Source organism: Urocampus carinirostris, chromosome 1 (genome assembly GCF_059441175.1).
Source record: "Urocampus carinirostris isolate Australia breed hairy pipefish chromosome 1, RoL_Ucar_1.0, whole genome shotgun sequence".
NCBI classification, from domain to species: domain Eukaryota; kingdom Metazoa; phylum Chordata; class Actinopteri; order Syngnathiformes; family Syngnathidae; genus Urocampus; species Urocampus carinirostris.
The window spans coordinates 20,944,518-20,971,420 of NC_142349.1; the positions used below are offsets into that span (position 1 = coordinate 20,944,518).

Consider the following 26,903-nt stretch of genomic DNA (forward strand, 5'->3'; position numbering starts at 1 on the left):
TCCAGAGTAGTCGACCAATCGTACACCACAAAACCATACCATGGTGCATAAAATCCCCTTTTCTCCACAGAAAAGGTGCATGCTATAAAGGTAAGATGTGTCGGTGGAGGTGTCTTTAAAAAGTTGAAAGTTAGATAATTTCTTTATTAAGTATTGTTAACGATGCCCAATCGAGTTGCATAGAGCCCTTGTGCTTTATTTACCACTGCGCCTATCTGCTTATGTCTTACTTTCAGCAGAGCTGTTTGGGGTGGAACACATTAGGATTGATGAACTGTGGCTTGGGGGAGTGCTGTAGAGTGACTCCATGCCCATCCCTGCAGGTTTTTTGTTTGTTTATGTTTTTCAGTATAGCATGTAAATGGTGAAAGTAAGAAAAGGCCTAAAGTTCAAACGCCAAGCCATACTCCAAGAAAGATAAATAAAAAAGAAGAGTTTATTCTAGTGTATCCAAGAAATGCACATACATAATGAATTAGGTGACTGAGGCTGCAATGATGACAGAACTTAGGACTTGGCGGCAGAGTAGCAAAGTTTCAAATTCCGTACGGCTACAGTAATTTAGCATTCATTTGATAGCACAATGTTATTCCTTAAGTTTTTGTTTTTGATCGTTTATTCAACACTGGAAAGTAAAAGGTAATGGTATCGGCTTCCATCCATAAATGGCGGGTATCGCCTACAGTACTTGCACATCCCTAATTTTTGGTGTGTGAATCTACTCAACTAAAGTTCAGAAGTCCCAACAATCACAACAGCGCCATTTGTATGCTCAACCGATTTTTGGGAAAATGCACACAGTTGTACTTTGAGCCTCGACGAGTATCTTTAGCTAGAGTCTGTGTCAAGGCACTCCTAAGAAATGTCAACAAAGTCGATAAACATCTGCATTCTTGTGGTCTACTTTTGTGGGGGCTCTAACGCCTGCTGGTGCCCAAATTGGGTACTGCAACTCTTGGCCACTGATCACTCCAAGCAGCCAAATTCCATATTCTATTGGCCTGGCAATTATGTTTGGAGTATGAAAAGGAACATACATGCTTGGGATATTTCTAAAAAGGGGTGTTAACTGACTAACTGCTTAATGAATATAATATCCTGGCTCCAAGTGACAAATTACGGGGTCTGTTTCTTTTGCTATTGGGTTGATAGCTCTGACATCATTGTGACTATGATGTCATTATCTATCCGTTGTGCATCTGTAAGAGAGATAAGGAGCAAGAGAGGGAGATAGAAAGAGACAGAGAGAGACAGAGAGCATGAAGTTCTTTCGTCCTTTCCTTTTCTTTTTTAAAACACCATTTTTAAAGGAACAGTAAAATCCAACAAAACTAATACTAGACTGAAATAAGATGTCATGACTGGAGACACCGCATAGTTCAGGCCTGGTGTTTGCTTAATTGTGCCACAGTGTCCCCAAATGGTCAGCATCTGCATTGCATTGTTAATGGAACAAGAAAAACAACAATAAAACAATACATTGTAGTGACTTTACTAATTACAACATGTTTTTTTTTCTTTGGTGTGTGTGTGGTGAGTTTCGTGTGTACCAGTTGAAGACTCAGGTTGCAGTATTAGTTTACAGGACTAAAGAAGGAGTATCACTTTACTCTTAGATGTCCTTGCACTAGGTTGAAAAACAAATTATCCTAGCAGGGAACATTTATAAACTTATTTATCTTCTTGGAACCACCGTTTGTATCCATTCATGGCTGAAGCCCACGATAGCATCCCAAAAGGTAACCCTTCCCCAAACGGAAGGGCTTCGGGCCTGCGGGGAGCTCAGGACGCTGCTCTCAAAGCTGGGCTTGTGATGTCAGACGACAGGGTGGACTTCCTCCGGGAGCTAGTTGTCTGTGTGCTCCGTGTTAAGACTGATAAATGGAACCGTTTCATCAGCGCGGAGGAGAATCAGCGGATTGTTTTTGACTACATGGACCACATTTGGACTAATAGGCTCCTGCTCTTCACAGGACCCGGAGGGACTCTACATGCAGGGGATGCTCAGGTGGGATACAAACAAGTATTTTGATTAAGCGAAATAATCATTGGACTACTGTTCAAAGAATCCGTCTCGGGTTTCTTTACTTTGACGGTAGGTTAATTTGGGAGCATTTACTTAACAAAACTGTTTTCTGTCTGTTTAGTTCTCCTAATCATTAGAAATAAATAATTCATAGCTCCAGAACATGCCCAAAGGTCCATCTGTTCAACATTTGCCAGAGTTTTCTTTCAGTTTGTTATTATTGCATTTTATTTTCCTGTATGTTTAAGTGTTTTTCAGTGTACATATTTTAATGTATACACATTAACTTTTTTGCCACATCTGCCACGGGTTCCAGTGAGAAATTCTGCATTGACGTGTATTTTAAATGCTTAAAACTTCGGTCTCACACACATGGATCGTGCCTTGGTCACTACATCTTCAAGGCATGGACCAAAACTTTTGATAAAAAAAAAAAAATCGTTTTAGTCTAAAAAAAAACAGTCTGATAAATGAATAACTGTATTAAATTTGGAAATTGTATAATTTTCCTGCATCCATGTAATGACAGCCACGGTCTTCCTGTTTTCTTCATTGTTTCTTACAGCGTTATTGTTGATGTAACATTTGTTGGCCTGTAGAGGGATGGATACCACAACCTTAGTAATATAGTAATCGACCCAGCAATGTCCTGTCAACAGCAAGTAGCAAGATGACGTAGATTGATCAATTAGTATTTCCCAGATTCATTATAATACTAGGTTATGTAATGTGAGTTTACACAAAATAATGTTGTGAAGAAAATACTTAATTTAAATCTGGCCTGCCATTAAAAACAATTGTTTTATCATTTTGTAAGATGAACATCTCCCCCATACCCCAGTGGTACCAGAAATGATCAATTCCCAATTGCAGTTCAGTTGCATGAGACCAATTTATTTTTGTTGTAATGCATTTACAATCTAATAGTTTTGAAGTGTCCCAAGCATTTTATTTCAAATATCATCTTATATCATTTATATTTTTATTCATTGGGGTTTGTAAATGCTTAAAGTGCTGTCACATAAACTTGCGAAGCAGGAGTAACTTTCTTCCTCTACGTGTTCGTTAAATGTCTGGGATGTGAGAAGAGTAAAACAAGCGCTGGAGTAGAGCAGTTCTGTTAAGGCTTTTGTTCAGAATATTCCAGGCACAAATGAAATACAGAACAAGCATTTTGATTTACAAGTGCCCAGTCAAAATGACTGGCTATTACTTTTTACACTAGGAGGGAATCTGTAAAAATTACACTGGGAGGGAATCTGTAAAAAGTAATAGAAAATGAAAACCTAGAGTAGAACGGAAATGTTAAATTCCCTTTACACCCTTAGAAAGCTGCAGTGGAAATTCTAACTGGTACTGATATGACGAGGCCATTCTTACCCATGATATAAAATAAAAGAAAAGCTGTCATCATGAAGAACCTGAAAAATGACAACTGAATAAAATAAATACATCTTATTTAATTTTAACTTAATGCATGAAAAAAAATATTAGCAATGCCTATATTGAATATGCCTTGACACATTTCAATATTAGAACATTTGCCATGCAATTTTTTTCCGGATTTGAGTGTGCTTTTGATCAACACTATTACAGAGCATCACTTTTGATTTATCTTTACATTGAAAAAAATATATAGCCAAAGCATAATTTGCTTTGTCTCCACTAACATGGGCATTTCTGAAATAAGTATCAACTTATTTCTGGTGCTTTCAATGCTGTTGAAAGCATTGCCACTGTTTTTGCATCCGTGAAGACATCGGCGCCATGGAGGACCAAAATCTTGTGTGTGCTGAAGAACGGCGTAAGGAGAATTGCTCAACAAGGATTCCGACACCAACTGCAGCTGGGCGAAGTACCAGGATACCCCATGGAACACTTACCAAATGTTATCTCTCAGGTGGGATCGTCCGCATGCAACTTTTCTTTTGACTCCTCTTCTGTAGTAAAGGCACTCTGAATTTATTCTAAAGGTGGGGTGCATCGTTTGAGCTATCCTTAAACAAGCTAAATATAAATATTTTTTCCAATAAGTACGTATGTGTTATCAGCGGCCAACTGAATTCAAAGAGTCCTTATTCTTTAATTTTCACCGCACGTGTCTGCAGTTGTTTGATTTTTCGCAAAGCTGTTCGGGCGGACCATATTAGGAATGGTGGAGGGGGGGAGTTCTGGAGAGGATGTCATTCTCGTCACTGCAGGTTTTTTTTTCTTTCCATTCGTTAGTGTAGTGTAAGAAGAGGCCTGCTTCAAAGTACAGTCCAAACGCCAACCCAAAACCTAGGAAAGATAAAGAAAAAAATAGTTTTTTTGAGCACGCCTAAGAAATGCACGTACTTGCAAATGCATTATGAACAAAGTGTTGAATGAGTGAACCCAAAGGTATAAAAATGTAAGCATATTTATTTTCAACCTACATTATTCTTACATGTATTTAGCTACCTAACAAGTCTGACATGAGGATATTGATAGTTGTTCTCCAGATAATACCTTTTGTGGTTGGTTTAGAATTTATAGTTATCTTTTACAAATGTGCACATATCAAAGAAAAGAGCGGTAGACCAAAGATAAAAAAATTACAGAGTTTTTTTTCGGCAACAAGTTTGAAGACTGAGCTCTGAAATGACCTTGCTATAATTATTTTAATTTTATTTGATTTTCTAATTGTACTCTGTATTTTATTTATCCATCTTAAAGGAAATAATTTTATATATAGATAAATGAAATAGCTGATTTTTTCCAAGGTATAGAATTACTTTAGTAAAAATAGAAATATGATCATTAAAGGTAATGTGGTTCATTATTTTTGGAGCGATATTTTCAATAAAACAGCTAAAATACGGTAAAATATGAAAAACCATACATTCATCTTTCAGTCATTTTTGTGCAGGGGTTCGAGAATAAAGATTAGCCATGATAAATAAAATCCTTGAAGTAGAAACCACTTTTTTTTTTTTAATGAATTTTTTTCTTAATGTTTTAATTAAAAAACAAGAAACAGAACAGCTGAGTGGTAAGACAGTTCTAGATCATTGGTTCAAATCCAGCTACCAGCCTTCCAGTGCAGAGTTTGCATGTTTTCCCTGTGCTTGCTTGGGTTTCCTCTGGGCACTCCGGTTTTTCCCCCACATTCCAAAAACATGCATTTCAGGTTAATAGGCCGGTCCAAATTGTCCCTAGGTGTGAATGAACGAGTAAGGAGTCTGTCTTTGTGTACCCAGCGACTGGCTGGCAACCTGCTCAGGGTGTACTCCGCCCGCTGCCCAAAGACAGCTTAGATGGGCTCTTGCACCCCTATAGCCCTACTGAGAATAAGCGGTGCGGATGATAGATGGATAAGAAAACAAGAAGAAGATTTTACGGGACAAAGATCAAATAACAAATAACAAATTAACAAATAATACATTTTTTTCAGAGAAATGTATATTCTTTTAAATGTAAATATGACAGGAAATACACGATTAAGGCAAATAAAATTAAAACAAAGTGTTGAAGATCATATAGTATTCTTCCAAATCTGAATGAGAACTACAAAAGCATGTCGGTAATCCAGCTCCTACCAAACACGCTGAAGCATATTGAAAACACAATTATTAGTATTATTATTATTTATCTTTATTTTCTACCAATAACTGACATCCATCCATTGTCTGCACCGCTTATCCTCAGTAGGTCGCGGGGGGTGCTGGAGCCCATCCCAGCAACACCCTGAACTGGTTGCCAGCCAATCACAGGGCACACAGGGACAAACAACTCATTCGCTCATTCACTCCCAGGGACAATTTGGACCGGCCAATTAACCTGACAATCATGTTTTTGGAATGTGGGAGGAAACTGGAGTGCCCGGAGGAAACCCACGCAAGCACGGGGAGAACATGCAAACTCCACACAGGGGGTGTGATCTCACGACCTCAAAACTGTGGCCGCACACATGCTAACTACTGCGCCGCTGTGCTGCCCTGTCTTAGACACTGTTTAGCCAATCAGAATGCATAACACAACGCACAATGCAAATGACCTTGAAACGTGATTCAACTTATGAGGAAGCCTACCTAAAAAAATGCAGTTTGTTACATTTTGGGTAAGTTTTTATGTTGCAATGCACAAGCAGAGATTTTTGTTTTTGTGCATGTGCATTGTTTGCGCAGGTGTTGGTGACCGTACTCTCAAACAGTCTAAACCGTGAAGAGTGGCCCCAAGTTTTGTCAGATGACATTCACCGACACTTGGAGAAACTAAGAAGTGATGTGGTCACCCTCAGAGGACGCGCCGAGGGGCGAACTCTGCTGCCCCTCCCTCTTTTCATGGAGAGGGAACCATCTCAGGACTTTGGACTTAGGTAAGTGACCCAGGGCCTCAACTCAGTTTATTAGGAGTAAGATCATTTTTGAATAACAAGCAAAAGATTGCGATCCAACAGCCCGACAGCTTGGCCGCTGGACGAAGGCTTCTTGTACTCCATTGAAACTCTGATCGTTCAGTGGTCTGGACAAATATGGGACGTCCTGAAGAAGGACTCAGGAACTCTGTTGCTTCATGGTGAGCACCCAGGCCCTAATTTGGAACTCCAATTCTGGACTTCGCAAAGAGAAAATCTTAGTGGCATTCAATCGCAGGTGACTATTAAGTTTGAATGCATTTCAGTTTTATATATACTGTACTTTTCGCATTAGAAGACACATCGGAGAATAAGAACAACCCCTAACAAATAAATTGTATCATATTTTGTTGATACATTAGGCGCACTGGACTATAAGACGCGTGAAACTATAGTAAGAGTTACCGTCTACATTTATGATATATAGTTATGCAACGATTAATCTGCCAATGTCTAAATATGATTTAAATTGCAAAACATTTTTTGCAAAGGGAATTAAACCTGGATTAAGGCGGTAAGGGAGCTAATACTTTAGCACTAGACTACCAGGGGTACAGATGACAGATGAAGGCATTGCAGCATATATTTTCAGCTGTCATCTGTACCACTAGTGATAAAGTGGTAGTGCCCTCACCGCCGCTACTCGGATTCAATTCCCGTTACAAACAATACAAACACCGATTTTAATCTGTGGCACTTATTGCCTGATCAACCATAGCACTGTTTTACATGCCATATGTGTATAAAGAGCCCAAAAGTTTCATATGAACAAACATGGTAATGACTATTCTTGGGGGGGTTGTGCCTTGAGGATAATACGGTCTATTATTTTATCATTTCGTCAAAAGTGATGGTTATGTTTGATACTTTCAGATTGAGAGTCCTAAAGTGAAGCAGATCATGGAGATCTTGAAAAGAGTAAAGAGCAGTTACCATTCTTCTTTCCTGGATGTCTCTGTAAAAGTCAACAATGGTGATTACAAGCCCAACAACTCATGATGGAGATTCATAACATGATTTCTATTTATCATTTTTATGCTTTAAAGATAGCTTTGCAACAAATTTCCTGCAGTCAATGTTTGAGTGTCTGTCTGCTATAGCGGTGCTGGAAGCCGAGGACATTGATCTGCATCTGCGCCCTCTGAGGAGAATCATCAGCAGCCTGGAAGAGAGAAGTTTCCCTCAAGTGGACTCTCTGCTGCCTCCCCTCTTCCACACCCTCTGTCTCATCTGGAGTAGATCAAATTATTACTGCATTCCACAACGCATGGTTGTCCTACTGCAGGAGTTCCGTAATCTGATCCTGGAAAAAGTAAAGCGAGACATGTCTTGAGACCAAAAAGGTGATTTATGACTGACTGTTAAACTGCCTGCTTCGCAGGCTTTTGCCTACCTGATTCCGGAGGAACTTTTTAAGACGGAGCTTGAGGAAGGCCTGGAAAGAGTCCAAATCACCATCCATGTCCTGCGCACCTTCGAGCAGCAGTTTCACACGCACCGCCAGAAGATTCTCAAATATTTTCAACACGGCCAGACTGCAAAGTTATGGGACTTTCCGACCTCGCTTGTGCTCCAACGATCAGACCGCATAATGGAGAGGCTGCTTATGATTGAAGTAAGTAAAAAAAATTACCTTTTCAGAAATAACTTTTGTTTGTCTATTTCTGGGTCAGCAACATATGGCTCTGGAAACAAATGTAGCTCTTTGACACTCCTTAGTGGCTGACGGGCACTTTTATAATAATGTTGATAATGGAAAATTATATGGTGTGTGTAAAAGGAAATACAAGACATGATCATTCTTAAAGGAAGTGTGTGTTGTTTGAGCTGTCCTTAAAAAGTTGAAAGTATAAAATTTTCAAGTATCTGTTAGCAATGTCTAGAGTTCAAACAGTGCTAATGATAAAAACAAAAAAAAAACGCTCCTATCTTTTAAAAGAGCTGCTCAGATCCCAGACCACATGAGGTAGAAGGGAATGGGAGAAGGGGTGGAGGGTTACTTTACTCATCACTGTTTTTTGTTATTGAAGCATAAAAATGATGAAAGGAAGAAAATGCCTGTTTCAAGTGTAGTCCAAACGTCAACTCAAACCCCCAAAAGATGATAAAAGAAGATTTTACTTGGAGAGTCTAGGAAATACACATACTTGCACACGCAACATAAGGAGCCTCACTGAAACTACAAATATGACACATGCATGATATATATATATATATATATATATATATATATATATATATATATATATATATATATATATATATATATATATATATATATATATATATATATATATATATATATATATATATTTATATATTTATATATATATATATATATATATATATATATATATATATATATATATATATATATATATATATATATATATATATATATATATATATATATATATATATACACCACTGCCATACATACATATACTGTATATATAACGTGTGTAAACGATATTTATTACCACCCTTAAGAGGCTTATATAAAGCTTTAAAATGTTCTCTAATGATTTTTTTTTCAGCCTGAATAGCTCCCTCAAACGTTTTGGACTAGTTTAATAGTATTTTATCTACACTAAATGTTCTATTGCTAACATTTTACAGTTGCCTTTTTTAGATTATTTTAACAAAGTGGAATTTTTGGTGGGGTCTTTTTTATCATTCTTAAATGATTTTGTGTGTTAAATCAATGTAGTATACAAACGTTAATGCACTAATTGATCTGCATATATGTTCATTTTACTCGGGATATTGAACATTTGTTACTCTCTGCCACTTTTTCCTGATTTAAGTCATAATCTCAGCCCCTTCATCAAGTACGTCGATTTCTTAGATGCGCTTGAGTAAACCCTTCTTTTTCTCATCTTTTTGGGGGTTTGGGTTGGCTGTATTTTCACTTTCACCATTTTCATGCTATGTTAACAAAAAACTGTAACGACGGGCAGAAAGTCACTCTTTCCCTTTCCTTCTATCAAATGTGTCCCGTAACAACTTTATTCAAAATGAGATAAAAGCAGATAGTTTGGGTGGAAAATATGTAATAGCTCTTTGAACTCCGTTAGGAATTGTTAACACATACTTAAAAGAGAAAATTTCAACTTTTTAAGGACACCTCAAACAACGCCCCCCACATTTGAAGTTTTTTAGTTCCAATTACTGACTTGAAACGCACAAAATGCACAAAATCAACAAATGGTATAACCATACAAAATAAACTACAACCTGGTTTCTTTTTTTTTTACTTTATGCACAGGAGCTTTTTGTATCGGCACTAGATTTTCTCAAGCTTGAGAAAGTGGAAGTTGGTGGGTCCAGAGGAAAGATCTTTAGCGAAATAGTGTTCAGCATGAGTGAGGAATTTCAGGACTGCTGGCGATCCGTCAAAGAAAGCATATATGATCCCTTGGACTACACAAATGATGTGAGGTTTGAGTCGGATAAGTTGATAACTACAACATACATGATTTTGAAATGATTAATGTTTTCAGTGACAATTACGAACACACAGTAACTGCAACATCTGACATTCACAAATCAAACTATGTTTTCTGTATTTGTCTGTTTTTGTTATGCAGGATTTTGTTCAGCAACACAAGAACTTTATGGAACAAAACAAAGATTTTGACCAGAGGCTGGGAACTGTCCTAAATCTAGCCTTCCAGCATTCACAAAATCTAACTTCTACTTTTAAGGTGTGACTTTTACCTATTGATCGATCATTTTTGATCTCACACGTTTTGCCGTCCATCTTTATAATATTTTCCTTTTCAGCTTTTGCAGATTTTTGGCAACCTGCTTGAGAGACCCAGGATCCATCAACTCTTCTCACACAACTATACAGTGTTATTGGACATGTTCAACCAGGAAATTGACCACTGCCAGTTTCTGTTTAGTCAACATAAACATGGGGTGAGGACTTTTGAATATGTATGATTTAATATAGGTAAGTAAACATTTTTGGGCTGCGACTTCATATTTTTTAAAACTTTTAAAAATACCTTATTTTACCTCTATGTTTTATCCTCGGTGAATTTTTGTAACCCAGTATCAGACATTTCATGTTAAAAATAAATTGCTTTGGGGGCACCTTGGTGCCTAAGTATTGCAGGATTTAAAAAATAAGGATGTTACCACCAGTTTGTGGCAACATTGCTCACTTGGGAACACTGAAAATTTGTGTTTGTTAATGTTTACAGTCTTTTTCATTTAAGTTGACAGCGTGTATTTGTTTACAACCAAACGTTGCTGTATGGTTGAGTGCAACTGAAAACAAGTAAAATACAGCGCCATATTTCAAAGACTCAAAATGACCGAAAATGCACCATTTTACTTCTCAGTGTTTTCCCGATGTCAGTTTTAATGTGCTATAGCACTCTAGCGACCCCTGTGAGCAATGAAAGAATTATTAATAAAGTCATTCATATATGATAGAAGTAAAGCTTGTGTGTTTCAGCATGCACCAAGATATCTTGTTCTTGGAAAGAACTTACCCCTAGTGGCTGGAAGCCTAAAATGGTCACAGGAGCTTCAATCTCGCATTTTGACCAACAGAGGAAACCTTTACCAACTTGCACATATGTAAAGCCTAATGACACACACTTCAGCAAAAGAGCTCCCAGTTCACAGTGAATGAGCTATTTTCTATTAATTCCCAGTACTTTAGGCAGCACTGTGGCCAACACAGCCCTCCAAAAATGTGAATGTCTTTTGGAAGCTTTGGAGCAACAGGACCAGGAGCTTTTCTCACACTGGACTGAAGGTCTGGAGGAACTATGCCAAAGACATCTACAGGACCCACTGTTAACTCTTGATACCACCACAGGCTTGTTTCACGTCAACTTCAGTCTTGCTGTAAGTAAAAGAACACTATTGACTCGCATACAATTGTAATTTATTAACACCACATCACTTGACATCAAGTTGAGATCTGTGCTCAAGGAGGTTAAATATTTGTCAATGCTGAAGAGCCACAATATTCCTGAAGCAGCTCTTCAGCTCTTCTCCAAACGGGAGCGACTCCTCCTGGTGAGTTCAACTTCTGCTCATCAGATATTTCCAAAATCTTCCAAGCGCCCTAAACACTAAGCAATCATACTCCCACATTGGTTGTATCCTGCAGCAAGCTCAGACACTGGGTTTGGTCACCCAGTGGTATAATCAACTGAAGTGTACCATTCTGGATGTGGAATTGGGACTTGTAAAGGATGAGATGGAAAGAACCAGGCAACAATTGGATCCATCCCTGAAAGTTTTAACATGGGCTAAGGATGATGTGTTGGAATATATCAAGACGACAAAAGACCTTGTCCAGGTTACTATGCTTTAAATAGAATACATTTCCATGCTTGATAGGATAATACCATTAATTCTAATTAAAATTGATAATAATAATATGTAATTGTTTTTATTGTCATTGATGACAATGTAGTGGAAGATTGTATGCAACAGGATTAGACATGACACTCCAAGATAAACACATAATAAAACTTTAAAGAGAAGAATAAGATAAAACCAAGGAGATGTCCTCGCCCAGGAGTTCGAAGGACTGGACTCTCCCAACACTGTTGATATTTATGATTAGTGGAACTGGATCCGTGCACGCCTGTCTGAAGTCGAGTGTGACTTCCTTAGAGTTGAGGTGTTCTTTGTCAGTCTACTTTTCGAACAGCACGTCATCAGCGCCTCCACCTATTTCCTGTATGCTGCCTCGTCCCCATCAAAGACGAGTCCAAACAAGGCGGTGTCGTCAGATAACTTCACAATAAATTTTGTGTGATGAAGAGCAGATGGTTCAGCACAGGGTATCCGTTGCTCAGCATTAAGGTGGAAGAGAAGTTCCGGCCAACTTTCATAGCCTGTGAGTGGTTTGAGAGACCGTCCATAAACCAGGGTTGATGAAAGAGGAGAGCTCTAGCTGAGAGAGCTTCTCTGCTAGTTAATTACAATCCCTACCCTCTGCAAAACACCTCTGATAATTTTAAAGAACTACCCACAACACATTAGAAAATGTTCTTATCTGACATTGCCTTTATTTTATGGCAATGTATTATCCTTTTAATTTTAAGTTTCGGATTGTTAAATTGCCACTAAAAGCCCTCAGATAACAGTATCAGTTAACCACATTAGTACCGCTACTTTTGAAAAAGGCTGGTACCTCCACTGATACTGATACCTGATATCAATACTCACTCATCCTAATAATTCATACCATAATGTTGTTCACTGTCATAGAGGTAACTAGAAACATTTAATAATTGCTTGGTTGACTCCAAAGATAAATTATTTATAATGCAGCACATAATTGCAGCATGGATTCATGTTTTATGGTGCTGATGTAAATTAAAAATAAATAAATAATGATAGTAATAATTGTAATTCAAAAACATGAAAAAAACTCCAAGGCTGGGATGTTTTTAAGTACTGCACCTTTTATCCGGATCCAATCTTTAATCAAAACTGTTGGATATATTAGATATTGTGTGATATTTAAACACTACATGTCTTTTTACCGTGTAGTGCAATTGAAAACAAGTGCTACAAAGCACAAAGAAGAGTACAAACTATGGAGACTCAAAGTGACCAAACCACACCATTTTTATTTTTTTGCCCAGCCTTTCACATGTTATTTGTTTTTTTTGGGCGTACCAATAACACCAAGATGGCCAAAAATCATTTCAGCTCCCTCTTGGTGAGCCTGATGTTTTGTAAAAAAACTAAAAAACAATTGACCTGCAAGTGTTTAAAAAAGATGTTTGTATTTTTTCTTATCATTCAAAATAATATAATTTTTTTGAATAATTTTTACAATTAGAAAAATAAATTGAATTGTGTGTCTCACTGTTTGAATTTTCTGTCGGATGGTTGGTCGGTCGGATCACCAGATCCTATGGAGTCGAGTTGGGAGAAGCAAAGACAATGTGGAGGCCATGCAGACACTCATAGCAAAATTCAGCAAAAATGCTATTGTCACAAGAAAGAGTCACGACTCAACTCTTCTGCTGTTTCCTGACATCGATGAAGGCATCAGCAAGTTACATGCACTTGTCACCAGTACGGGCGAGCAAATCCACATACTTCTTCAGGTACTGTTGAAACAATGTCCATTATTTCTTCTTACAAGCTTTATCCGTTCCAGGACTATGCTCGTAGCTTAAATTGTTCATCTAACAAGCAAATTTTACCTATTTGAAAAAATTATAAACAAATGGGTCAGTTCCCGTCTTCTGGAAAGCATCCAAGTGAACACTAAATAGCAATAAAACTAAAACACATTCTAAAAGTAATTAAACACAAAACAATACAGTAATAAGATAAATAAAATTATATTAATGAAATAAAAAGTGAGTTTATTATGAGAACTTACCACGGAGGATAAGGGCGTATCTGAGGTATATGCTAAGTGTAGAGAAAGGGGTGGGTGTGGCCATTGCAAGGAGTTACGGATATTGCATACCTGTCAATTTATACATTTTCCCCATATTTAACACGTTTTTTAAACATTTCAAATTGTCTACAATGTACAACAATTTTTATACGGGAAATTAAAAAGAAATCTCGTATTGTCTTTGATGATGCTAATGCGCAGACAACAACGTATACGTAGATTTTTAGTATTGGCGTGGTATTTTACATTGTCTGTCTTGTTGTGAGTAAATAGTTGTCGTGTTGTGTTTGTGAGGTTTATTATCACTTGTAAAGGGAAATGCAATCATTATACTGGAGCCATTGGCTGTGGTTGACACATACGATATGCGTTCAAGAGACCTTTTATTAGTATTTTTGAAATTTTGAATGCCCAAACTGGAAATATCTAATGCTGGCAGAGAGCAGTCTTGAGAGGTCTCTACTGGTAGCCTTTTGGGACTGCTTGTGACCTGGATTTTCTTTCGTATAGAGAGCAAGAGCCCTGTTGCAGATAAAACTCGTGTATTGAAATTATCTTGTTTAGAGATGTTCCTATTAAGACGTACCACTGTAGTACAGAAGCAGAAATTCCAACCGAATTTCACAAAATCTTAACACTTTCTTGGCTTTTCAAAGTCTGTTTGTATTTTTTTAAGGAGAACCAAAAACTCCTGGCTGTGTCTGACCTGAACAGCGTCGAGTGGCAGGCCTACTCTGACTATGTGGACCAAATGATCCTGGATGGCTTTTTTCAAGCAATTCAGTGCTCTTTGCAGTACCTACTGGACAACACTGATCCAGCCCAGCAACCTAATCCATTGTTTGAGGTGCAGTTGGTGCTGAACGGCCGTGATATGTGCTTCAATCCCCAACTAGACTTCAGCAAAAAAGGCAACTTCTTCGACATTGTGGACAACATGGTGGCGGGCATTCTAAACATGGCATCCTTTATCCCCAGAGTTGCCAAACACAGACATCACGATCATTATCAGGTGCATGCAATATAATGAATTATATTTTTCTCATCATGCCCTTATGTAAAAATAACCTCAGCATTGTAATGAAAATATAATTTCCTTAATTCCATGATATTGACAAATTCACTTCCAGTCAATTTGAACCAAACTTTAAATGTGGTGTTCATCGTTTGAGGTGTCCTTAAAAGTTAAAAGTAGAATACTTTCCCTATAAAGTATGTGTTAACATTGCCGAACTGAGTTTTAAGAGACTCTATATGTTCTCTCCGCTGTGCCTGTCTGCTTTTATCTTACTTTTGGCAAAAGTTTTCCAGCTTTGGGAAACATTGGGCTGAGGGAAAGGGGGATGGCGTAGAAGGTGACCTAATACTCATCACAGGTTTTTGTTAGTGTTGTAACGATTGCCCATTGCCCTCACTGTGCCCGCTCATTTGGCGCCAGCTGCTGCTCGTGTCCTGATTGGCTCTCCTCCTATTTAAACTCAGTGCTCTCTTTCACTCCTAGTCAGTCCGTCAACGAACCTCTGCACTTGCAAGGCAAGCATTTTGACTCTGTCCGGTATCCTGCTCGTGTACCCAGTATCCGGTATCGCTTCCGTCCTGTCCGGTATCCTGCTCGTATATCCTGCATCAGGTATCGACCCCGTCTGTCCCGTCCTGTCCGGTATCCTGCTCGTGTATCCGGTATTGATCCCATCTGTCCCGTCCCGTCCTGTCTGGTATCCTGCTCGTGTATCCTGCATCCGGTATCAATCTCGTCTGCCCCTGGCTTCCAGTTTTCCCGCGCCTGACTTTTCTGCCCCACGATCGCCGAATCGCTGGCGTTTGTGTTCTCGCGCATGACTGCCCCGTTTCCGTAAAATAAAGCTTGGTACGAAAACGTTACGCGTTTGGGTCCACCGTCTGTTATGGTTCTGACAAGTGTTGAATGAAAGTAAGAAATGGCGGTTTCGAGTACAGTGCAAACACCAACCCAAACCCCAAAAAGATAAACAAAGAGGTACATTCAAACACATCTTAAGAAATGTAAGTACTTGCATGCGCCATAAGGATAGTTTGACAGAGGCTGCAATGATGACTTAAGCCAGAAAAGGTGTCAGCGGGTAGAAAATGTCCATATTCATCATTGGCAATACAGTTAATTAGTGTTTTGTATTGTTGTTGTTTTTTTAATTTTACAATTTGTTTAACTCTTGATGTGGCAGAAACCTTTATGGTTACTGTTTTGCTAGGATGAAAAGGTTGTTTGATTGCTTGATTGATTGATTAGACCCTACATTACTAAAAGAAAATTGTAGAAAAGAAGAAAACGATCATCAGTAGATGTCCAGTCAAAATGTTTAGGACAAAATATGAATAGATATCCAGTCTGACCTACCTACTCAACAAAGTGTATCTGGTTGCAGACAGTAATATAATATGATATAATATTCAACAAAAGGTGTTAAAACATTGTTAAACAAGATGAATAATCTTTAAATCCTCTGCTAATGGAGTATTTATTTTATTTTTATTTTTTTCAGTTGAAGTTAAAAAATTCTCTCTCTAGCTCTGTGATAAGTGCCTTTTAATATTAATTAGGAAGATTTTGTTACCGTATTCCATTTGTGCTAGTGCAGCATTCCTTGCAAATAATAGTATGCTGATTCATGGCAAAGGGGCCGGTCACACAGACATTTGGGGCTGAATCACGGCTAAAATTTTGCGGTTTTTTTTTAGCCCGTGGTTGCCCGCGATGGAAAATGCGCAAAATTGGCCAACCCGCTGTTCATCGGTGGTATGCCCGCAAAACACGCCGGCGACTGTTCCGCTTCCTCATCGCGTCATTTCTGCGTCATTTTCTCGTGTGGACCACGGGTATAAAAGCTCCCGAGCCGGTGTTGTGCCCAAATCCGACTCCTACACAACACATCCAACCCCCCACCCCCTCGCGTGAAAGCGCATTCTGCTGCGATCGCTTTTGTGGGAAGCGTACATTGACATTGATGACTTTTGCATCCGCGTTAACAAACGCAATTTGTAGAATACGATCGCGCTTTATTGTTTAAATAAACGCGTTATATAGACTAGGATCTCCCAATTGTTATAATTAGCGCGCTTTATAGTTTTAATAAGCGTTTTATATAGAATACGATCGCTTTCGTTGGAAGCGCAGCAGAATGCGCGTTCACGCGAGGGGTGAGGATTTACCGTTCGATTACGTTCACAACAAAAACAAAGACGGAATGGTTTAAGTTGTATTACATTTCCAACAAATGCAAGACGAAGTGGTTTTGGTTATATGTTCGCCATTACATTCCCTAAAAGTGAGATAAAACGAGGTAAAAGTGGTTGTAGTAGCGAAGGGATGCAAATCTCGGCACCGGGCTGTAGAAATCATAACCGCACAAGACACAGTCCCGTGAAGATCAAGATTTCAAGCTATGGCATCATTTTTATTTTATTATCTTGAAAAGAAATGTCAAGAAATAAAAATGGATTAAGACGAGGTCACTACGCTGACGGGGATCCATGTTCACCCCCTTGACGTCAAAGGCAGAAATTTCTGGCCGTGATTCAGCCGCAAATGTCTGTGTGACCGCCCCCAAACCCAGTATATTTACAACACTTGATTTTCTCCAATTTTCCCTGGTAGAAGTGTTTTACACTGTTTTCTACATTATTTTGGGCCTTTCTTATAAAACAATACAATAATAATAATATAATACTATTGATATTATCATGCCCATCATCACGAAGTCCAAATTGTTGTGTTGATCAAAGCTAGATGATATATGGGTTATGTTATATTCCCACTTTTTGTCTGCTTTTTATACAAAGATGAGCGTATTTTTGTCTTTGTTTTTATTCAGGTCAGCTCTTGTCAATTTTCTGCCATCTGACGTTGCTCACAGGAAAGAAATGTTCCACCTATGTAAATATTTTGAATTTGTCTTTCCTGACTTTCATGCAGAGCGACATCAATGAAATGAAGGATTTGTCAGAAATGTGTTACGCTTTACGCTCCCGAGCACATTCAGCGATCGGCAAGGTGAGTATGTTCATAGCTGCCCTGACAAAAATGTTTAGTCATGGCTCAGCTGAGGCTAACAATTTCAACAAAAAAAAATCAGGTCAGAGAATATCAAGGAACATTCAACAGCTACCGCTACCTCTGGACTAACGACAAGTGAGATGGGCGAGGAACTGATACATTTTGCTTGTTTCGATGATTAGCAGACATTGTGTCTTTGTGTCTTGATATTGACAGGTCAGAATTCATGAGACAGTTCCTGCTTTATGGCCATGTTTTAAGTCCAGAGGAAGCTGAATTGTATGCAGACTACGAATTAAAGAAGAAGCTGCCCACTCTGGAAAACTTTAAAGAGCAGGTGCCTTTGAGAATTTATTCTATTATTGTAATATTATCATATTATAGTATTATTTTCCTCAGTTGACGTCTGTCTTCCAAGCAGATCAATCACTTTGAGTCCCTACACGAGAAAGTGAGCAAGATGGAGGACAGAAAAGTGTTCTGTAACTGGTTGCAGCTGGACAACAGACCATTCAAGCACGCATTGATGAACGTCATCAAGCAATGGAGTTGGATGTTCAAAGATCACTTGCTCAATCACGTCAATGAGAGGTGCTTATGAACACACTCCAGACACAACTAAAATGTTGTCATGTTTGTGCAATAATTCACTATGTTGACCAACTTTCAGAACTGCTGGAATTGACTCATTGCATTAAGCATATATATAGGGCATATATAAGGCAGCACGGCGACGCAGTGGTTAGGGCGTGTGCGGCACAGTTCTGAGGTCATGAGATCGAACCTCCTGTGTGGAGTTTGCATTTTCTCCCCGCGCTTGTGTGGGTTTCCTCCGGTCACTCCGGTTTCCTCCCACATTCCAAAAACATGCATGTCAGGTGAATTGGCCAGTCCAAATTGTCCCTATGTGCGAATGAACGACTGAATTGTCTATCCCTGTGTGCCCTGCAACTGGCTGGCAGTTAAGGGTGTCCCCTGCCCACTGCCCGGAGATAGCTGGGATGGGCTCCACCCCTGCGACCGTACTGAGGATAAGCAGCCAACAGTGCAACCTCGGTTTTCGAACGCCTCTCAGTTCGAAGAAATCGGAGTCCAACCAAAAATTTCGAGAAATGATTGCTTCGCTGTTCAGTCAAAAAATCGGAGTTCGAACGCCGGTTATGCGGGAGTGCGTACGTTAGGATGCGATGCTGAGCGGCGTACGGGTGTAGATCGCTCATTTCGTGACCAACTGTTATCGCGTGCGGACGTGCTTCGTTTTGCTTTTGCTTTTAATATAGGTGTACGAAGTGATTTAGCCCCTAATTATGCCTCCGAAGATAGTCAGTGCAAGCAGCAAAGTTGCTACAGGTGAAAAAAGAAAAGTAGTGCGTACAACTATTGCATTTAAGAAAGAAATAATAGCTCCACCGTCCACCTGCGCCTTCTGCTGACCACCACAAAGGTAAGAAATCCTATTCATAATTCTTTTCTTTATTCTTTTTTTTTTTATTTGTACACGTTCATGTTAGCGTAATCTTTCGTATGGAAGATTACGATAACGCGAATGTACAATTAGCCTGGGTCAGCTTCATGTTTACGTTAAATATTCAAGGTAAACATTCAGGATGTTGGAACGGATCAAAACGATTTACATTATATTTCGGTGTTCGAACAAATCGGTTTTCAAACAGGGTTCTGAAACGGATTATGGTCGAGAGCCGAGGTTCACTGTATATATATATATATATATATATATATATATATATATATATATATATATATAAGGTAATATTTGTCACAGAGAAAACTACCATTTTTTATAAAGAACATCAATTCATAAATGATTTATCACTGCAAATATAGTAATGATTACAAAAATCAGAACTATTTTGTCTTTATGTATAGATAGATGATTTTAAATTATTTCCTTAACAGACAATGTTTTAAACTTTTGATGTTGAAATAAAATGAACATTAGATTCAGACTATACAAACTCATCAGATTTTTTTTCCTATTTTTCTCTTACATAAAACATTTATTTCGAAAGGATTCCTAAAACGATAAATTATATCTTAAATGAGCAGGCCATATCCAATCCATCCATCCATCCATCCATTATCTGTACTACTTATCCTCAGTAGGGTCGCGGGGGTGCTGAAGCCCATTCCAGCTATCTCCGGGCAGTGGGCAGGGGACACCCTGAACTGGTTGCCAGCCAGCTGCAAGGCACACAGAGACAGACAATTTACTCGCTCATTCACACATAGGGACAATTTGGACCGGCCAATTAACTTGACCTGCATGATTTTGGAATGTGGGAGGAAACCGGAGTGCCCGGAGGAAATCCACACAAGCACAGGGAGAACATGCAAACTCCGCACAGGAGATTTGATCTTATGACCTCAGAACTGTGCCGCACACGCGCTAACCACTGTGCCGCTGTGCTGCCCCATATCTAATCATTTTAGGTTATTAAAATTCATTTTCTTATGTTTTCTAATTTTTCCAGAAAACATATATAGAAGCAGATACAAATAACATCAATAGAATTCATAAATAAATGTATGTAAGAAAAAATTACCATGAAAATAAATTCACACAGAATACTTTTGTTTCAGTGTGTTTGTGACGTTTTATGAATCAGTGGTTGGCAACCACAAGTACTAGGCGGCACAGAAAAAGAAAAAAAAACGTGTTTTTGCTAAAAAAAAAAAATCCTGTAAACACGCATCTTATAATGTTATATCAAGGTTTGGCAGTAGTACATCACCGTAATACAGCAATGATTGATGATATCACTGACCTCATTTGCTCAACAGCGGATGCAATGGGAATCAAACCCAGATCGTGGCGGTGAGAGCGCCGAGCCCCAACTACTAAGCTACTAAGATTATAGATAACAAAGGAAAAGGCATACAATTTTATCTCATCATCACACTATTATTACTCACTGTGTCACATTGTACAGTGTTATAATGGAGCATTTTGGGAAACAGTTTAGGCTAAATCAACGTTGACACCATGAATAAAAATAGCATGATGATGAGATGAAACCTTATTCCTTTTCTATGTCACTTACATCAATGGTGTTCGAGTGATTATACAGTGGATTTGGGCGTATTATTATTATTGTTATTACTACTAGTGTTATTATCGGGCCGGCCACGAGAATATAGTCAGACAGTAAATCGCTCTGCGATACTGAAAAAGGTCGCGAACCACTGATATAGAAATCCCCAAAAAAGAAATTTGAATTTCACATCGGTATTAAAAAACAAATGCTTCCACCCATAACATGGATTGTTCTTGATTTTCTGTTTTTCACAGTGTCAGAGAATTGTCTTCTTTTGTCCACAACACATCCCAAGGTCTTTCCAGCAAGGTCTCTGATGGAGACTATGCTGGCCTGGTGGACATTATGGGACATCTCATGGCCATGCGAGATCGACAAATTAGCAATGAGGAACATTTTAAACCTCTCAAATCGACGGCGGAGCTCCTCAAGATGTATGGCCAGAAGCTCTCCGGGAGTGTCTACACACAGCTAGAAGTTAGTGCATCCAAGCGCACACATGGCCCAGCAACAATTTACAGTGAACTTTCCTTTTCTTATTTCATTTCACGTAACATTTGGTAAAATGTTCGGCCCATTATCATTTGATGATGAAGGTTTTACATGTTTTGTAATCGATTAATTTTCTAAATAAAGACTAAAAAGTAGTTCATGGTGACATTTGGGACATTTTGCAAAAACGGGCACTTCATGTTTAACGAATCATCTATTCCAAATAAATGCAGGAGCTCCCAGACAAGTGGAAAAGTTTGCAAAAAATCGCTTTCACGGTTAAACACGAAGTGGCGCCGCTGCAGTCCAACGAAGTTTCTGTTATCCGCAGGAAGTGTGTGCGATTTGAGGTGAGTTTGAAGTATGAGCAGAACATCCAAGCCCGTCAAAAACAAAAATAGCATATCTGTCGATCTCAGCCAATTGCTCCCCTCATAAATAATTGCAATTCCCCTTTATTAAGCAGTAATAAACCTTACAAACACATCACAGCACCTACCTGCTCTCGCAAAGACGGACTATGTAGACTAAATACAAAAATATTTCGCTTAAGCAGGTTTATTTCATTTACCAAACAACAACACAAACAATTCCTCTCGAAACTTTCTTTGTTGTTATGCAAGATCATAATTTCATTTAATTTGCAACAAATATGTCAGTTTTTCAGTTTCTATTGTCTTCCCATACTATGTATGTACTTTCCTTATATGACAGAACACTCTCTTACTGTCGGCATTCGAGTGGGAAAGGCAGAGTAGAACTCAGTATGTGCAATACGATCGAAAAATGAATGCTTGATCAAGGATAATATTTGCTAGTGTCCCGCAACAATATCAACAAACTGTGACGAGGTTGTCACCTGCTACCAATGACTGAGACGATCTGGATTAGAGCTAAAAAGGCAAAGGGTGATCAGTAGAACAGAAGATGACTTTAAAAGAAAAATTCAGTTTAAAACTTGTTGTATGACCTTGTTATTCACAATTTAAAATTCTCAAAACACGTATAAAATATGAGAAACATACAGGTCGACATGTATGAAAATGTATTCTAACCCTTCTTAACCGGCATCATTTTTTTCCAATGTCAGGTCAAGCAGTATGAATTCAGGGAGCGTTTCCGTACTGAAGCAATATTTAACATCAGTGTGGAAGAACCGTACAAAGAAATTGATACGGTGAGTCCCAATAGTTTCAGTATTGATAGCCATAGTTACAATTTTGTGATAGTCCTGTGTATAAATGCACAATAATCATTTCTACTTTATAAAATGTAAAATGATGAATTCACCTGCTGATTACTTTGGGTCAAAAGCATGATGGGCAAAAAGATAACAAATACACGAAACACAAATAGACTAACTACTACATAATGTTGGAACTGCAAAAATAAAAATCATCTTTTCAGCACCAAATGGTGTATGAAGTACTTTTTCTGTTCTACCCATCTTCCATATATGCTAAAGTATCTGGTCTTTTCTTCTGGAAAGTAACAAATGGTACAATGGACAAATAAGAAATATTACAATAATAATTAAAATACTGAGATAGTTTGCTTTTGCTGGTCACATATTATGTACTTGTTTAATATCCGGACCTTTACAAATCTAAGTGATTAGACCTTCGGTGAGATACAGGGAATTTTTTCTTTTTTTTTCACTAGTGTTTCATGATGAAAAGTTGCAAAAACTCCTATAATTCTGACTGTGTAGAGACACATCTGTATTTACTATTTAATTGTCAAAAAACAGAGAATTATTTGTCCTTGTCTCCAGTGTAATCAAAGAATAGCATCGATGGAGACAGAAATGAAATCCCTGCAGGACACTGCCAATCTGTTCGAAGTAACCTTCCCAGACTACAAGCAACTTCGCCAATGCCGCACCGACATCATCCTTGTCAAGGCAGTTTGGGACATGGTCATCTTTGTCAAGGTATGAAACATCTTTGATGGAAAAAAAACACAAGAATGAGAAGAGTGCTAATGCTTATGTAAAATGGAATCGACTTTATAGAGCAGCATTGAGGACTGGACCAAGACACCATGGAAACAGATCAACGTGGAGCAAATGGACATGGAGCTTAGACGTTTTGCAAAGGTTTGACTTTTGGACACGCTTTAAACACAATGAACAACTTTCATCCCTCATTGTTGCCCCTTGCAGGAAATGAAGATGCTGGACAAAGATGTTCGTTTATGGGATGTCTACGCGGGGCTCGAGTCAAGAGTGAAGAATCTGCTGACATCTCTGAGAGCCGTCAATGAACTGCAAAATACTGCAGTCAGGGAGAGACATTGGCAGCAGCTTATAAATACCACCAAGGTATCGTTGCCTGCAGAATGGCTTTTTCGTTATGCAAATAATGAAGGCAGCTGACTTTAGTCAAGTCGTGAATCCCTCAGTCAGGGGTGACTAAGATTCGAACAAAACTTTTAATTAATTTGAATAATTTCAGATTTAGCATACCCTTTCCAATGATCCTGTTAATTAAGATTGACATATTCCTTTTTCAATTGAAATTGTTCATAAGAAAGGAGGCCATGTTTTTTTTGCAGGAAATATGAAATCTGAAAACTACCAACAATTACACCAATTAAAGGATAATCAAAATTAGCTCTTGTTAAACTGAAATGTGTGTAGCAGCGATTCCCAAAACTCGGCTCGGGGGCCAGTTATGGCCAGTGATCAATTTTTTTTACTGTCCTACGGCCTCCATCATAAAATTAATAATATGTGGCCCACAAGTAATGTTGACCACAGTTTGGCAGTAGCCCTTGACTTTCAATGAGAATCATAGCCCACCCCATTTCCAACATGGCAACTTGAAAATAAAAATAAAAGGAAAGTTGACTCTGAGGGCCGCCACTTCCAGGACAAGTGGAAATTGGAGTATTTTTCACTTGAATCCAAAACAACTGCGTCTGCCTACTTTTTCCAAGAGACTGTGACTGTTTTAAAGAATATTAAATTAAGTGGCACTGCCAGATGAAATATTCTGACTACAAAAGGCTAACTGGAAATGAACGCTGTGAAAAGGTGAAGCAACTGAAAGCTGTTTTAACAGCACTGCAGCGTTTTGTCGGGCGACCTTGCGAGTCAAATGAAAATGCTACAAAGGCAAGCTATGAAGTTGCGATGCCAATCAACAGGCACGGCAATTTATTAAAGACTGTTCAAATAAAGACAGTCCTAATAGTAGGACCTCGCAATTTTTTAGCTTACCAAAACTGACCCGTTTTCTGTAAAGTTTAGACACCCCTATAGTTTAGTAGTTACTCAAAATACGTAGAAAAAACATCTATGTAATTTCAACTTGTAAGGAGAATAGTAGAGGACAATACAAAATGTACACCAGCCATTAGGGGTGTTCAACTAAAAGAACAGAAACATGATTGGCTAATAGCGATAATGTAAACAGCACATAATAATCAAAGTAATTAGCAATATGGCAAAATAAGGACCAAAATAACAAACAACTGTGCACAATAGTAACAAACAACCCTGGTATCCTCAGAAAACATAATTGCAGGGGTCCAGTCGTAAAAACAGAAGAAATTAACTACTCATCAGAAGCATCCAAAAGTGATTTGGCATGGAATGATATTCATTGAGAAAAAGCATGAAATGAAATGTGATCATTATCATCATCTTGCCATCTCTTTTGTCTTCAGGTAATGTTTGTGATGGGGGAGGACACCACTCTCGGAAACTTACTGGAACTGCAGCTTCACCAAGTGGAGGACGAGGTCAAAAATATAGTTGACAAAGCCGCGAAAGAAATGGCCATAGAGAAGGTACCAACTCCTGTGAAAATTCCTGGACATTTCTTAAATTTGCTTTTAATTTAAAAAAAAAATGTCAGGTCTTATCACAGATCACAAATACATGGAGTTGTATGTCATTGTCTTATGACACACACATCAGTACTGGAATCCCTTTGCTCAAAGCTGATGAGAACCTGATAGAAACTCTGGAGGACAATCAAGTGAGCCCACATCAAATAGGGCAATCCGATAATAGTTAAGCCAGAAATAGACCGAAGTGATGATTTTCTCTGCAGGTGCAGCTGCAAAACATCCTCATGAGCAAATACGTAGAATATTTTCAACCGGAAGTCAGTATGTGGCAGAGGAAGCTGATGGTGGCAGATATTGTCATCTCCTTGTGGATGTCAGTGCAAAGGACCTGGGCCCATCTCAACAGCATCTTCACCAACAGCCACGACATCCGTCGCCAGCTGGCCAGTGATGCCGAGCGCTTTCAGGAAATACACCAAGACTTTCAGGTACTTAATGCAAATTTGCTTCGTGGTTGAAGCATTTCTTTTTATCTGCCGACGCTTGTGCCAGAGTGTGATGAGCGAGATGGTGCAGAACAATAACGTGCTGGAAGTGACCAACCAGCACGGTTTCCTGGAGAAATTGGAGGTCCTTCAGCAAAGACTGTCTGTTTGTGAGAAGGCCCTTGCTGATTACCTGGAGACCAAAAGGCTCACATTCCCAAGGTTTTATTTTGTTTCTGCTTCTGACCTGCTGGAGATTGTGTCCAAGGGAACAGAACCTAAACAGGCAAGAAATTAAATCATATATATTCATTCTAGCTCTTTCTACTAACTTTGTTATACCTGTCAACTTATACGTTTTCCTTATATTGTTTATGTCTTTTTTTGGTTTATTTTTTCAAATTGGACGATGTATACAAATTTTAGTATAGATAAAAAATAAATGTTTTTCTTTTGTTGGACAGATTTTGTCCTGCCCATTTCAGCACTAATCCAAATCCTCTTAGCCAATGGTAGCAGAAGACAGTGTAAATTGTTAATATTTTGCATAGTCTGTCTGGCTGTGAGTAAATAGGTCCCGCCTTGTTTTTGTAAGATTTATTACAACCTAATAAGGGAAATCGCAACCATAAATATGGGGAGCAATTGCCTGAGGTTGACAGGTATGCTACGGTATAGTATTAAACATTTATTGTAACAACACATTGATGTTTTTATGTTTGTTTTTGTTTTCCCACTGCAAAATGTTCATAGGAAAATAAGGATAATTAAACAAGGAAAATAGAACTAAATCCAAGAAAAAATGATTTTGTTGGCCAATGTTTCCTACTTTAGGTGTTTGCCAATAGAACAATTACTTATCCTACTTTATTTTTCTCAAGGAAGTGTATGTATTGTGTGCTGCAGTATAACACGTATCACAACTGATAATTTAAATCAAACAGTGGAGCAACATGTGCAGATATATGTTATAACAATAATGTGGTATCAGTTCTTTGTGACAGTAAAGGAAAGCTAATTACCATGGAGAGCGGCCGGCTAATTGCACGCTAGCATTGGGGTTCCTTGGATTGAGCAGGGTCTCCAAGATGATCAAAATACAACCATCACAAATGTAGCGGTTTCCTGTGAGTAGTAGCTCCAGGTTATCGTTTTTATGGATAATGGATCTGTCGTGTAGAGATGCAGGCTCAGGAGGGGCGGCTTGTTACATAGGCACAGCAGTAGGCAGGATCTGCG

General features: G+C 38.5%; 1 protein-coding gene across 1 annotated transcript in view; it reads left to right on the forward strand.

The window, feature by feature from the left end:
* The first annotated feature begins 1,801 nt into the window (after window positions 1–1,801).
* Window positions 1,802–26,903, forward strand: part of dnah9l (dynein, axonemal, heavy polypeptide 9 like) — a 74,755-nt gene continuing 49,653 nt past the window's right edge. The window contains exons 1-30 of the mRNA XM_088320688.1: window positions 1,802–2,008; window positions 3,783–3,926; window positions 6,175–6,355; window positions 6,461–6,642; window positions 7,278–7,377; window positions 7,505–7,716; window positions 7,786–8,019; window positions 9,673–9,840; window positions 9,995–10,111; window positions 10,191–10,328; window positions 10,873–10,997; window positions 11,075–11,270; window positions 11,340–11,444; window positions 11,539–11,730; window positions 13,301–13,501; window positions 14,480–14,815; window positions 17,753–17,830; window positions 17,913–17,968; window positions 18,050–18,170; window positions 18,255–18,424; window positions 21,144–21,366; window positions 21,615–21,731; window positions 22,472–22,558; window positions 23,156–23,314; window positions 23,396–23,479; window positions 23,546–23,704; window positions 25,054–25,176; window positions 25,245–25,367; window positions 25,443–25,667; window positions 25,732–25,950. Coding sequence (XP_088176814.1) covers window positions 1,814–2,008; window positions 3,783–3,926; window positions 6,175–6,355; window positions 6,461–6,642; window positions 7,278–7,377; window positions 7,505–7,716; window positions 7,786–8,019; window positions 9,673–9,840; window positions 9,995–10,111; window positions 10,191–10,328; window positions 10,873–10,997; window positions 11,075–11,270; window positions 11,340–11,444; window positions 11,539–11,730; window positions 13,301–13,501; window positions 14,480–14,815; window positions 17,753–17,830; window positions 17,913–17,968; window positions 18,050–18,170; window positions 18,255–18,424; window positions 21,144–21,366; window positions 21,615–21,731; window positions 22,472–22,558; window positions 23,156–23,314; window positions 23,396–23,479; window positions 23,546–23,704; window positions 25,054–25,176; window positions 25,245–25,367; window positions 25,443–25,667; window positions 25,732–25,950 — 4,770 coding nt within the window. The 5' untranslated portion in view covers window positions 1,802–1,813. The remainder of the gene's footprint in view (window positions 2,009–3,782; window positions 3,927–6,174; window positions 6,356–6,460; window positions 6,643–7,277; window positions 7,378–7,504; window positions 7,717–7,785; window positions 8,020–9,672; window positions 9,841–9,994; window positions 10,112–10,190; window positions 10,329–10,872; window positions 10,998–11,074; window positions 11,271–11,339; window positions 11,445–11,538; window positions 11,731–13,300; window positions 13,502–14,479; window positions 14,816–17,752; window positions 17,831–17,912; window positions 17,969–18,049; window positions 18,171–18,254; window positions 18,425–21,143; window positions 21,367–21,614; window positions 21,732–22,471; window positions 22,559–23,155; window positions 23,315–23,395; window positions 23,480–23,545; window positions 23,705–25,053; window positions 25,177–25,244; window positions 25,368–25,442; window positions 25,668–25,731; window positions 25,951–26,903) is intronic.